General features: G+C 46.2%; 1 protein-coding gene across 5 annotated transcripts in view; it reads left to right on the forward strand.

The window, feature by feature from the left end:
• The first annotated feature begins 843 nt into the window (after nt 1-843).
• Nucleotides 844-14,759, forward strand: part of LOC141094236 (uncharacterized) — a 93,643-nt gene continuing 79,727 nt past the window's right edge. For 2 of the 5 annotated variants that reach the window (XM_073580045.1, XM_073580046.1), the window contains exon 1: nt 963-1,062. In XM_073580045.1, coding sequence (XP_073436146.1) covers nt 981-1,062 — 82 coding nt within the window. In that variant the 5' untranslated portion in view covers nt 963-980. The other 3 variants (XM_073580049.1, XM_073580050.1, XM_073580048.1) reach the window with 3 other exon arrangements.

The raw sequence follows: 14,759 nt of genomic DNA on the forward strand, positions 1-14,759 counted from the left end.
GTTGTGCCATATTATATGGAAAAAAGGAGAGAAAGATGAAGAGCCAGGAGGGAGTGCAGATGGTAGATAGTAACGTCTACCTCTCAGCGTCTAAGACGTATAGATTATGGAGATATCCGACACCAGGAAACAAGCCGACCCCAATGTAAGGCCGTAGCGGGTGGTGGTCTTTACAGGCGCACGTCACACTGTCAGTCCTTAGACTCCTATGAAGGGAAACCATGGAATACAGGGGATACGGAAAGGATTCAGACCCCGGAACATTTTTCCCTCTTTGTTTTATTGCAGCCATTTGGTAAATTCAGTAAAGTCCATTTTTCTCTCCTTAATGTCCCCTCTGCACCCCATCTTGTCTGAGAAAGCAGAAATGTAGAGATGTTTGCGTGGTCTGATGGAAGATGCTCCACCCTGGGACATTGCAGGAGGCGACCCTCACTCACGTTCCCCCTCATCTTCTAACCCTGCTCCCTATAATAACTACAACCTGTGGAGATGGGAGACGGGTTTTCCTTGATGCCCCAGGAGGTTCCGGTAAAACATTCTTCATTAATCTGCTGCTCGCAGAAATTCTCTCCATCAATAACATTGCTCCGGCCGCTGCATCGTCTGGGGTTGTGGCCGCTCTCTAAGATGGAGGCCGCACGGCTCATTCAGCACCAGGATCACCCCTGAATCCAGCGCTCTTGGAATCTCCCGCCTGTAATATCACTAAGATCTTTCCCAGATCTGGAAGGATCCAATCACTTAATGGGGGGAATTGTTCTAATGTTTGCAGCGTTCCCTGTTTTTAAAGGAGCAACTCCAGCAGAAAAGCTGAATACAGCACAGCAGAGTCCTGCACACACTGAGGGCCTGATCATGTGACTCCTGACTCCTCCCCTCCTGTGACCTCATCACAGGTCCTGTGCACACAGAGCAGCCATATATGTGGAGTGCGGCCCTGCGGGTGGAGGTAGGTGCTGGAGGCCCCATTATTCTCTATGTGGAGTGTGGCTCTGCGGGTGGAGGTCGGTGCTGGAGGCTCCATTATTCTGTATGTGGAGTGCGGCTCTGCGGGTGGAGGTAGGTGCTGGAGGCTCCATTATTCTCTATGTGGAGTGCGGCTCTGCGGGTGGAGGTCAGTGCTGGAGGCTCCATTATTCTCTATGTGGAGTGCGGCTCTGCGGGTGGAGGTCGGTGCCGGAGGCTCTATTAATCTCTATGTGGAGTGCGGCTCTGCGGGTGGAGGTCGGTGCCGGAGGCTCCATTATTCTCTATGTGGAGTGCGGCTCTGCGGGTGGAGGTCGGTGCCGGAGGCTCTATTATTCTCTATGTGGAGTGCGGCTCTGCAGGTGGAGGTCGGTGCCGGAGGCTCCATTAATCTCTATGTGGAGAGCGGCTCTGCGGGTGGAGGTCGGTGCCGGAGGCTCCATTATTCTCTATGTGGAGTGCGGCTCTGCAGGTGGAGGTCGGTGCTGGAGGCTCCATTATTCTCTATGTAGAGTGCGGGTGGAGGTCGGTGCTGGAGGCTCCATTATTCTCTATGTAGAGTGCGGCTCTGAGGGTGGAGGTCGGTGCTGGAGGCTCCATTATTCTCTATGTAGAGTGCGGCTCTTCGGGTGGAGGTCGGTGCTGGAGGCTCCATTAATCTCTATGTGGAGTGCGGCTCTGCGGGTGGAGGTCGGTGCAGGAGGCTCCATTATTCTCTATGTGGAGTGCGGCTCTGCGGGTGGAGGTCGGTGCTGGAGACTCCATTATTCTCTATGTGGAGTGCGGCTCTGCGGGTGGAGGTCGGTGCTGGAGGCTCCATTAATCTCTATGTGGAGAGCGGCTCTGCGGGTGGAGGTCGGTGCTGGAGGCTCCATTATTCTCTATGTGGAGTGCGGCTCTGTGGGTGGAGGTCGGTGCTGGAGGCTCCATTATTCTCTATGTGGAGTGCGGCTCTGTGGGTGGAGGTCGGTGCTGGAGGCTCCATTATTCTCTATGTGGAGTGCGGCTCTGCGGGTGGAGGTCGGTGCTGGAGGCTCCATTATTCTCTATGTGGAGTGCGGCTCTGCGGGTGGAGGTCGGTGCTGGAGGCTCCATTATTCTGTATGTGGAGTGTGGCTCTGCGGGTGGAGGTCGGTGCTGGAGGCTCCATTATTCTCTATGTGGAGTGCGGCTCTGCGGGTGGAGGTCGGTGCTGGAGGCTCCATTATTCTCTATGTGGAGTGCGGCTCTGCGGGTGGAGGTCGGTGCTGGAGGCTCCATTATTCTCTATGTGGAGTGCGGCTCTGCGGGTGGAGGTCGGTGCCGGAGGCTCCATTATTCTCTATGTGGAGTGCGGCTCTGCGGGTGGAGGTCGGTGCTGGAGGCTCCATTATTCTCTATGTGGAGTGCGGCTCTGTGGGTGGAGGTCGGTGCTGGAGGCTCCATTATTCTCTATGTGGAGTGCGGCTCTGTGGGTGGAGGTCGGTGCTGGAGGCCCCATTATTCTCTATGTGGAGTGCGGCTCTGCGGGTGGAGGTAGGCGCTGAAGATTACTGGGTGCGGGGGACATTAACTCCTTCAGCACTGAGACTGTTTTGGGGTCTCTGTGTGGTGTGAACAGTGACGTAACAGCAGAGGTGTAGCTAGGGTTTTGGTTCGGGGGTGAAGCTTCTGAGTGGCCCCTAACCAGGTGACCTTGATGACAACTGGGTGACGCACCGTAATAGTGGATGTAGGAGAACCTCTAAGATGACCGCACTGTTACGGAAAATAATCTCTATATAAAGACCAATATTGATGTTACCGCCATATGGTCAGTGGTAGATACCAGTCCTATGGAACATATAAGAGGTCACAGCACAGTTACCGATAATGACTTACCGCTGACGTTCTTTCTGATGGAGTCGTTCACTTTTCCCGTCTTTTCCATTTGGCCCAGACCGATATGACAACTCCTTCCAGCCAGGACTCGTCTGCAGAGAATACAGCACAGACACATTTCACATCTCATATTCCAGCCCCGTCACCATCTATTCCCAACCTGCACAACCTCCTCATCCTGCTGATACCCCAATACTGTGCCACTGCTGCCGTATGTGTCCCTATTACTGCACCTGCTGCGTGACCTCTAAATTCTAAAGCAACCCTCTAGAATATAGTAATGCTGGGTGCAAGTGCCCTAGAAATCAGCTCCCATATTTTGCCCCCTAGAAAGTAATAGTGCCCTCTGTGTGCCCCATTGACAATCACAGTAACCTGAGCTCCCCTATAACAGTAAGTGCTCACTTTACATTTTATAAAGTCCCGAGTCTTCCCACGTACAGCTCCACTACACACAGTATAATGCTCTCTTATGCACCCCCATAGGTAGACTCTATAGCATAATTCAGCCCCTAATATAATGCACCCCCCATAGGCAGCCTCTATAGTATAATGCAGCCCTTAAAGGGAACCTGTCACCAGTTTTGGCCTATATAAGTTATGGCCATCACCTTTTGGAGCTGATATACAGCATTCTATAATGCTGTATATCGGCCCCCAACCTGACCTGTAAGAGAAGAAAAAGACCTTTTATTATACTCTCTTGCGGGGCGATCCGGTCCCAGGGATGTCACAGGTCAAAGAGCCCCAGCACCTGCGCACTGCAGTACTTTCCTCTACCCTCAACAGGGCAGATAAGTACACCTGCACAGGAGCGCGATGCCGGGGAGCCTGTGTGGATGACGCAGTGACGCATCATCCACACGAAGCAAGCAGGAGGACGGTGATCATCGGAAGATGGGAGTCGTTGGACCAAGAAGAGCGACACCCCTCGGACTGGAACGCCCCGCAGGTGAGTATAATAAAAGTTATTTTTCTCCTCTTACAGGCCGGTTTGGGGGCAGATATACAGCATTTTAGAATGCTGTATATCAGCCCTGAAAGGTGATGACTGTATCTCTTATCAGCCAAACCTGGTGACAGGTTCCCTTTAATATAATGCACCCCCATAGGCAGACTCTATAGTATATTGCAGCCCCTAATATAATGCACCCCTAAAGTCAGTGTAACAACCCTGCCGGCATCACTGCTTGGCCTCCCATCCCCCAAACACCAACTTAATCACTGCTCCAGGCCATACTGTGATTTCTGTCTGCTGCTGACTCCATGCTGTGTGCCTCTCGCTTCCTGCATACTCTCTGCATGCTTCCTGGCTGTATGCATAGGGGGTCGGCACCAGAACTCTCTGGTTCTTATAGAATCAGGGTGCACCTGCCTAATGTGTCCCTGGCCAATTACCAAGAGGCCTCTTGTATTTAGGGCAGCTCCACCCGGTGGTAGCTGCCTGAGCAACGCCTTTACTCAGTATCTTGCTGCTGAGTTGCCAGGTCCTGTTCTGTGTTTCACCTTCTCTGGAGGCTTGTTTCCTAGTCCAGTCCTGTATCTGTGCCTGTCTGCTCTGCCCTCCACGAGGCAGAATATCCTGGTCCCTGTGCTATTGTTCCTTGCCTTGTCCCATACTTTGTGAATAAGGTCCTGGGAAAGAAAGGAAGAGGGGGAAAACAGAGGGAGAGCGCTATCTAAGCGTAGGAGATGAGTCAATTCAGTTTGGTGAGAAAAATACAGCTTAAAACTTGCTCACCTTGTGTGGTTGTGCAAGAAGGCACAACACTGGAAACAGTTTGCAAACAAGGGTGATCCTTCCACCGGTATGCTGCCCGTCTGTAATATCATGGAGATAATTTTCCTTTCCCAGAAAGATTTCCTCCACGTGATATCGCGAATAAAGTAGTTTCAGGGGCTTCCTTCAGAGGATCTTTAACCCAATTTGAAGCAAGAAGGTTATAAAGCCAAATAACTAAGTATCTCTGATGTTTAATCAGATGATATTTTATTGGCTAAGTAAAATGCAGAATTTTTTAAAAAACAATAAAAACATTGAAACATTTTTTGTTATGAAAAAAGCACAATACGTTTCGGCTGTGTAGGCCTTCATCAGGTGTCTCATACTTGTCCTCTCTGCCCTCCAGGAGGCAGTATATCCGGGTCTCTGTGTCTTTGTTCCTGTACCTTGTCTTGTACCATTACCTTGTCTGAACTCAGTCCTACCTCTGTCTGTCAGTCTCCTTGTCTGTGGCTCGTTTCCCTGCTGTATCTATCCTTGTGTCCTCTCCATCTGCCTGTGTTCCGAACTCTTGCGGCTTTGCCTGCTCCACACTCTAGCAGCTCTGCCTGCACTTTGCACTCTTGTGGCTCTGCCTTTGCTCCGCAATCTTGTGGCTCTGCCTGTGCTCCGTACCCTTGTGGGTCTGCTGGTGCTCCGCGCTCCTGCGGTACTGCTTAGTTCTGCTTTGTTCTGCTGATGCTGTTCAACCTCTTGATAGTTGCTACAAACTGCAGCTCCTTTCCACAGCCTTGTGTTTTTCTCCAGTGTGAACAGCTCCAAACCTGTTCCTGCATACACCACTTCTTCCTGCCAGTACCTGCACCTCTTGTGTGAACAGGTCGCTACCTATTCCATACTCCACTCCTTCCTGCCAGTGTCTCAGCCGTTCCCCCCTGCTAGTGTCTCAGCTGTGCCCACCTACCAGTGTCTCAGCCGTGCCCGCCTGCCTAAGTACCAGCCATGCCTGCTGTGATCACCTGCCTGTCTGCCAGTCACACCTGTCCTATTGTCCTGTTCCCCAGTGGGATCAGCAGCCACAGCCAGACACCACCCTGGAATGGCACCTGGCAGCTACCTACTGCACAAGCCTAATCTCATCATCAGAGGCTCCAGTGAAGACCAAGGTAGCTGTCCTAGTCATGCCCCTTCCAGGGTAGTGTGGTTTGTAGAACAGTGGGGCCACAACACCCTCGCTCGTGCCAATCTGCCAAGGTGCGAGCATGACAGGCAGCCTCTATAGCATATTGCAACCCCTAAAATAATGCTGTCCCCTTGGGAAGACTCTATAGTATAATGCAGCCCTTAATGTAATGCACTCCCATAGGCAGCCTGCATAGTATAATTCAGCCCCTAATATAATGCACCCCTATGGGTAGACTCTGTAGTATAATGCAGACCTTAATACAATGCACCCCCATAGGCAGCCTCTATAGTATAATGCAGCCCCTAATATAATGCACCCCCATAGGCAGCCTCTATAGTATAATGCAGCCCTTAATATAATGCACCCCATAGGCAGCCTCTATTGTATAATGCACCCCCATAAGATTGACTCTTTAGCTTAATGCAGCCCTGAATATAATGCACCCGCATGGGTAGACTCTATAGTATTATGCAGCCCTTAATATAATGCACTCCCATAGGTAGCCTTTATAGCATAATGCAGCCTTTAATATAATGTACCCCCATAGGCAGCCTCTATAACATAATGCAGCCTTTAATATAATACACCTCCATTGGCAGCCTCTATAGTATAATGCAGCCCTTAATATAATGCACCCCCATAGGCAATCTCTATAGCATAATTCAGCATCATAAAAAAATAAATCCAATGCTCACCTTTTTTCCTGGTTCCTCCGCTGCTCTGAGTGCCCGCAAATCTCAGGACAGTGGGCACCAGGTAATGACGTCATCACGACCCCCTGTTAGTGTTGGCATCGGTGATGTCAGACGCTGAGAGGGGGATGATGGGAGAGGGACTATAACGCTCCTCCTCTCATCAATGCGGTCAACTGTATCGGCTTCTAGCCAATACTGCTGAACTTGTGATGATTGGTGGGGGGGCCCAGTGCTGGCAACACGCCCCCGCTTGCTCAAGGGCCCCATAGCAGCCCGGCAGCAGAGCTGGGAGATCAATTCTACCTGCCCTGCCGCAGAATGTAACTGTACGGGCGCGCTGTGCATGCCGATACAGTTACAGTACCATAGCTCCTGGTGGGCCCCCTCAGAGTACGGGGCACGGGGCGACTGCCCCCTCTACCTCTTCTGGTAGCTACGCTACTTCATAACAGCTGTGGACAGAATGCAGCTTCGCTGGTTCCCAAGTCCACATTAGATCCATTTAGACAACTGCAGGATGAGAGGACAGAAGCCCAAAGAAGTTCCCACAAAATGTGATTATTTCTCTCCTAGCTCTGCTCCAGCACAATAATGTAGATACTAGTGATGAGTGAGCCGCTCTCCACTACTCGATCAGACATCGGGAGCTCGGACAAGCTTGTTACTTGATTATCGCAGGTGATGGAGCGCCATGCTCGAGTTCCCAGCCAATAAACATGCTGGGATTGCCCGCCATATGCGGTAAGGCTGTAGTCATGTTGGCTACTGACATTACTGTGACTGTCCGGCCACATCACGTTATCGGGTTTATAGAAGACCCAGTGACGCGATGCTCGGCACACCGTCATCAGGAGGCAGCTCAGGGAGAGTTGTTATAGGAGGGAGCGCTTAGATTATTGTTCGCCCCCTAAATATTATAAAGTTGTATCCTTTAGTGTCTTTCATGTGGCCCTAGGGTGTATTTAACCCCGAAGCCTGTTTTCACCTTCCTGACCAGGCCAATTTTTTCATTTGTGAGCACTGTCACTTTATGAAGTCATAATTCTGGACACTTCAATAGATCCTAGTGATTCTGAGGTTGTTTTCTTCATGACATGTTTGTGCTTCATGATAGTCTTAAAATTTATTCAATATGACTTTTATTTGTGAAAAATTTGGAAATGTGTCAAAAAGTTTGAAAACTTTGAATTATTGAGCCTTTAAATCAGAGAGATATATCACACAAAATAATTAATAAATAACATTTCCCACATGTCTTCTTTACATCAGCTTAATTTTGGAAACATGTTTTTTTTGTAAGGAAGTTAAGGTAAGTTCACACTGGGCGTTTTTTGTATTGCTTTTTTATGCTAATTTTCGGCTGCTTTTTACAGTACCAGCAAAGCCTATGAGATTTCAGAAATCTCATGCACACACATTGTTTTTTGTGCCATCAGGATTTTGGGCTTTGCTGCGTTTTTTGGACATAGAGAATGTCACTTGCAGCGTTTTTCACCCATTGACTTGAATGGGTGTCGAATAACTCTGCAAAAATGCAGATATCATTATTTGCAGCATTTTTCCTGCAGAAAAGTCATGGACATTAGCATGGGCAAAGAGGCACAAAAACTCACCAAATCTGCACAAAAAATGCACCAAAAATGCACCTAAACCTCCGTTTTCGCCACAGCTTTTTCCTGCCAAGAAGATCAGGTTTTGTTGCAGAAAAAAAAAGCAGCAAAAACGCCCAGTGTGAACTTACCCTAAGGGTTAAAAGTTGACCAGCGATTTCTCATTTTTACATCAAATTTACAAAACAATGTTTTAAGGACCACCTCATATTTGAAGAGACTTTGAGGGGTCTATCTGACAGAAAAAAAACGAAAAGTGACATCATACTAAAACCTGCTCCCCTCAAGGTGCTCAAAACCACATTCAAGAAGTTTATTAACCCTTCAAGTGCTTCACAAGAACAGAAGAAACGTGGAAGGAAAAAATGAACATTTAACTTTTTAGTCACAAAAATGAACTTTTAGCACCATTTTTTTATTTTCACAAGGGTAACAGGAGAAAATGAACCACAGAAGTTGTGCAATTTCTCCTGAGTATGCTGATACCCTATATGTGGGGGAAAACCACCGTTTGGATGCATGGCAGGGCTCAAACAGGAAGGAACATGGTTTGACTTTTAGAGCACAAAATTGGATGGGATTGAGAGCGGACGCCATGTCGCATTTGAAAAGCCGCTGATGTGCCTAAACAAAAATCCCCCATAATTGACCCCATTTTGGAAACTAGACCCCTCAGATGTGTGGTGAGCACTTTCAATCCCCAAGTCCTTCACAGAAGTTTACAACGTAGACCCATGAAAATGAAAAATCACATTTTGTTCTACATAAATGATCTTTTAGCTCTGATTTTTTTTTTTTTTTCACAAGGGTAATAGGAGAAAATAGACCACAAAAGTTGTGCAATTTCTCCTGAGTATGCCAATACCCCTATGTGGAGGAAAACCATTGTTTGGGCGCAAGGCTGGGCTAGGAAGGGAAGGTGTGATGTTTTGGAATTCAGACTTTGATGGAATGGTCTGCGGGCGTCATGTCGCACTTGAAGAGCCCCTGTTGTGCCTAAACAGTGGCAATATTCCAAAAGGCACCCCATTTTGGAAACTACACCCCTCAAGGATTTTTTTTTATCTAGAGGCATAGTTTTATAGTAGTGATTATAATGTTTTTAGTTTTACTAGTGTATGAATTTATAATGTGATGTTATGTGTAAGATGTGTATGTGTGGAGTACATCAGATTATAAAAGTGTGTTGTGTCAACAGGGTAAAAACTAATTTTATTAATTTGTGGACATGTGGTATGCTTTGAAGCAATCCCTGTCATTGTTTGCCTGGGATGCTTAGGTCTGAAGCTGCTGGGGTTAATCTTGGGAGTATCCCTTTGGTTTCAATGAGGTTTTTTATAGCCTCTTTGTGGATCTAGGTGTCGTCGGTTATAATTTTGCCCTCGGCTCGGTACGTCGAACCCCGTGTGTCAGTGCCTTTGTGCATGAGTCCTCTTCTGTATGTTTGATTTTGACCTGGTTTGTTCCCCGTTGTGATTTTGCCTACTGATTCTGTACCTCATCTGCTTCTCTGGTTTCTGACTTCGGATGTGTCCTAGGGCTTTTCTACTTGTCTTCTGATTCGGTACTTCCTCATCTGACCAGGCTTCCCTGACCCCGGCTTGCTTTGACTATACTTCCCTTGTACCCTTCCCTCTCTGTTTTCCCATAATTACCTTTACCCACCTCGGGTATTTGCTGTGTGCTCCACTGTCTCCTCTGGCAGCGTTGCGCTAGGCCCCGCCACCTTTCCTCGTGACCTGCGGTCACATGATGACAGGTCCTGTTCCTGCATTCTACTCACTCTCCTGGCTTCTCTGCCTGCACCGCAGCACCGCAGTTGCTTCCCTCAGTTCCTGGATAGCGTGGGAGCTGCCATGTATCCTGAGGCATTTGTGACTCTGACCTCCCGCAGCTTGGACTGCACAGACCCCTGGTGAGTGTTCGCCCGGCAGGTCCTGATAAATCCTGTATTCAAAGACCGGGTATCTTAGAGCAGGTTTCACATTGGTAAGTTGTGTCCTTTCGGATTCCACTCTGTTTTTGTGATCTTCCTTTCTTCGCAGTTTGGGGAACCAGTCCTGTAAAATGTTGACCTGGGACAATACGGGCACTATCAGTTTCAGAAGTACTGGAACCATCACCTTCCTGAGTGCCAAACATTATGGCCTTGATTACTACCTTCTGAGACTGAAGGAAGGTCCCTGTATTGCCGGCAGATCAGAACAGCACAAAAACATTGTACAGTGTCATCTATACAATGCGCACAGCTAATTTTTTGTACCATACTTTGACTTTTTGCATGGCATTGTAGGGTTTGAGGACCTGATCTGAGAGATCTACACCCTCCTTGTACTGATTGTAATCGAAGTTACAATCTGGCTTTGGGACTTGTGTTGTGGTACCACGAACAGTGACAAGGGAGCTGTTGTCACAGTGTATGGAGGTGAAGATAAGGACATCCCTTTTATTGGGCTATCCCATGTACTGCTAGTTGAGAAAGTCTATCAGGAGCAGGAAGATAAGGAATGGAAGAAGTTGTGTTACAGAGATTAATCTCCCTCAGCAAACCCTCCTCCATTACACTGTGCTAGAAGGAATGCTGTAGACTGCTGTGCCTTTGTAAAGAGTCTTGATCTGTGCTGAACTGAGCTATCAAAAGAGACTGGTGGTCAATGTGCCTCTAAGAAACAGCTGTACTGTTTATAAAGCCTGTGCTTAAGAGACTTTGAATTGTACTGAATGTGCTGTGACATAAAACTACATTGTTCATGAGGACTCTATTGTTTCTGTGTCAGCAAGTGGATACATCTTGTGCCTGAGGAAGCTGCTGTACATGGTCGCCCTGAGTAACAGGTCCCCCAGAGTTCCAAAAAATTCATGAGACCTGTCCCGCCCCTATCTGAACCTAGCGCCGTGCTTGTAACATTGATGGCCCTTATGGCGAATTCTGAGTGGGAATTAGCATGTAGATGGAAAATAGGCAAAGTGACTGGAAAATACAGCTTGGTATACATTTTTTTGCGAGAAACGTATCGACTAGATACCCTGTATTTGTTATCCAGCACTTGCTGATTATTGTCATATTTTTTACTGCAGAGTATTTTTGCAAATTTGTCATTCTGTTTTTCTTGTTGTGTTTCAGTCATTGGGTGGTGTGAACACTGTCCTACTGACTTAGAATCATAGAATCGTAGAGTTGGAAGGGACCTCCTGGGCCATCTGGTCCAACCCCCTGCTCAAAGCAGGATTCGCTAAATCATCCCAGTCAGATGTCTGTCCAGCCTCTGTTTGAAGACTTCCATTGAAGGAGAACTCACCACTTCTCGTGGCAGCCTGTTCCACTCATTGATCACTCTAACTGTCAAAAAGTTTTTTCTAATATCTAATCTGTGTCTCTTCCCATTCAGTTTCATCCCATTGCTTCTAGTCTTTCCTTGTGCAAATGAGAATAAAGTTGATCCTTCTACAATGTGACAGCCCTTTAGATATTTGTAGACAGCTATTAAGTCTCCTCTCAGTCTTCTCTTTTGCAAACTAAACATTCCCAAATCCTGCAACCTTTCCTCATAAGACAGGGTTTGCAGACCGGTCACCATTCTGGTCGCTCTTTTCTGAACTTGCTCCAGTTTGTTGATGTCTTTTTTAAAATGTGGTGCCCAAAACTGGACACAATATTCCAGATGAGGTCTGACCAAAGAGGAGTAGAGGGAAATAATGACTTCACGTGATCTAGACTGTATGCTTCTGTTAATACATCCTAGAATTGCATTTGCCTTTTTTGCTGCTGCATCACACTGTTGACTCATATTCAATCTGTGATCTATTAGTATACCCAAGTCTTTTTCACATGTGCTGTCACTTAGCCCTATTCCTCCCATTCTATATATGCTTTTTTCATTTTTATTGCCCAGATGTAGTACTTTGCATTTCTCCCTGTTAAAAACCATTCTGTTAGTTGCTGCCCACTTCTCCAGTTTATTTAAATCTTTTTGAATCCTCTCTCTCTCTTCTCTAGTATTAGCTATCCCTCCTAGCTTTGTGTCATCAGCAAATTTAATCAGTTTACCCTCAATTCCTTCATCTAAATCGTTGATAAAGATGTTGAACAATACAGGGCCCAGGACAGAGCCCTGTGGTACCCCACTTGAGACATTCTTCCAACTGGATGTGCAGCCATTTACGACCACTCTTTGGGTCCGATCACTAAGCCAGTTATGAATCCACCTAACAGTTGCCTTGTCCATTCCATACTTAGTCATTTTTTCAATAAGGATTGTATGAGAGACTTTGTCAAATGCTTTGCTGAAGTCAAGATATACTATATCTACAGCATTTCCTTGATCCACCCAATCAGTGATACCGTCATAGAAGGAAATTAAGTTAGTCTGACATGACTTATTAGTTAGAAACCCATGCTGACTCTGTTTAATCACTTCATTCTTATCCAGGTATTGACATACATGTTGTTTAATAATTTGTTCAAAGATCTTTCCTGGTATAGAAGTCAGACTCACCGGCCTATAGTTGCCTGGGTCCACCTTCTTCCCCTTTTTGAAGATAGGAACAACATTTGCTCTTCTCCAGTCTTCTGGCACTTCTCCTGTTCTCCAAGAATTTTCAAAGATTATGGAGAGGGGTTCAAAAATTTCTTCTGCTATCTCCTTCAGTACTCTGGGGTGTAATTCATCTGGACCTGGAGACTTGAATTCATTTAGGTTAACTAAGTGTTTCCTCACTATCTTTCTGTTTATAGATATCCTGGATTCTTCTATTCCCTTAATAGGACAGTGAATAACAGTTGATGTTGCATTTCCTTTCTGAGAGAAAACAGATGCAAAATAAGAATTTAAAAGTTCAGCCTTCTCAACATCCTGTCTTACCATTTCATCATTTTCATCCTGTAAAAATCCTATAGCATCTTTGACTTTTCTTTTACTTTTGACATATCCCCAAAATCCTTTATTATTGCTTTTGACATCTCTTGCAAGCCTCAGTTCATTTTCAGCTTTAGCTAATCTGAATTGTGCCCTGCAGGTTCTGCAGACAGCATTATATTCTTCTTTAGATATGCCTCCCTCTTTCCATTTTATAAACATTTTTTTCTTCCTTTTTAGCATGTGCTTAAGTTCTGTGTTCATCCATCCTGGTTTCCTTAAATGCTTCCTATTCTTCCCTCTTTTCGGAATTGTTAACAACTGTGCTTTGAGAATTTCATTTTTCAAGATTTCCCATCCTTCCTGGACATTTTTGTCTTTAAGGATATCCAGCCATTGGATCCCTCCAATTCTCTTTCTGAATCCCTTAAAATCTGCCTTTCTGAAATCTAACCTTGACGTCTGAGTCTTCACAGGTCTTCCACCTCTAGTTATCCAAAATTCTAAAATAGCATGGTCGCTACCTCCTAGGGTCCCAGCCACTTTTACCTCCTCAACCATTTCCTCCCTGTTTATAAGGATTAGATCCAAGGTAGCAGTTCCCCTTGTTTTCTCCCTTACCTTTTGGAAGATAAAGTTGTCAGCAAGAGAGGATAAGAATTTCCTTGACCTGTTAGTTTTGCCTGAGAGAGATTCCCAACAAATGTCTGGATAGTTGAAATCTCCCATGACAACTATGTCATATTTTTTGGAGAACTTGGCCATCTGATGCATAAAGAGTTCATCTATATCTTCGGCTTGCACAGGCGGCCTGTAGTAAATGCCTACAATGGTGTCCTTTCCATTGTTCTGTCCTTGTATTCTTACCCAAACAGTTTCCACAGAACTCCCAGTCTCTGAAGCTTCAATCTCTGTGCAGATATACGCGTTTCGAACATACAATGCGACACCCCCTCCTCGTTTATCAAGTCTGTTTCTTGCAAATAAGTTGTATCCTTCTAGTCTTGTGTTCCAATCATGTGTATTGTCCCACCAAGTTTCAGTGATTCCAATGACATCATATTTCTTTTCCTGTGTTAGTAGTTCCAATTCTCCTTGTTTGTTGCCCATGCTTTGTGCATTAGTATAGAAACATTTTAGTTTGTGACTGGTTTCTCTTTCTCCAATATTTTTATTAATTAGATTCTTTCGTCTTTGTTCTTCCTTTCCACTTCTAATAGCAGAGTTCTCAATAGCATTTGTCAGGTGTATGGCTTTTTCTGGTCTTTTGCTTCCCTTCCCATGTTGTTCTAGTTTAAAGCTCTCCTTACAAGTGTAGCAAGGCGACTTCCAAATACATGCTTTCCAGTCTTCGTAAGGTGCACCCCATCTCTAGCAAGTAGTCCATCGTATAAGTAGTTCACTCCGTGATCCAGAAATCCAAATCGTTGCTGACGGCACCATCGACGTAGCCAGTTGTTCACCTGCAGAATCTTATTCCACCTCCTTGTTCCATGGCCATCCACTGGGAGGATGGAAGAGAAGACCACCTGCGCTCCCAGTTCTTTCACTTTCTTGCCTAAGTCTTCAAAGTCTCTGCAGATGATTTCCAGGTCGTTTCTTGCGGTGTCATTTGTCCCCACATGTAGTAGCAGGAATGGGTAGTCATCTGTAGGTCTGAAGAGTCCTGATATCCTGTCAGACACATCTTTAATTTTTGCACCTGGAAGACAGCACATTTCTCTTGTAGTTATATCCGGTCTGCAGATAGCGGCCTCTGTTCCTCTCAGCAGGGAATCCCCCATGACCACCACTCTCCGTTTCTTCTTCACAACATTTTTCTTTCTCCATCCAGGAGGACTCTGAGGGCGTACAAGGTTG

Source organism: Dendrobates tinctorius, unplaced genomic scaffold (assembly GCF_039654945.1).
Source record: "Dendrobates tinctorius isolate UK_male_01 unplaced genomic scaffold, ASM3965494v1 ptg000063l, whole genome shotgun sequence".
Taxonomy (NCBI): Eukaryota; Metazoa; Chordata; class Amphibia; order Anura; family Dendrobatidae; genus Dendrobates; species Dendrobates tinctorius.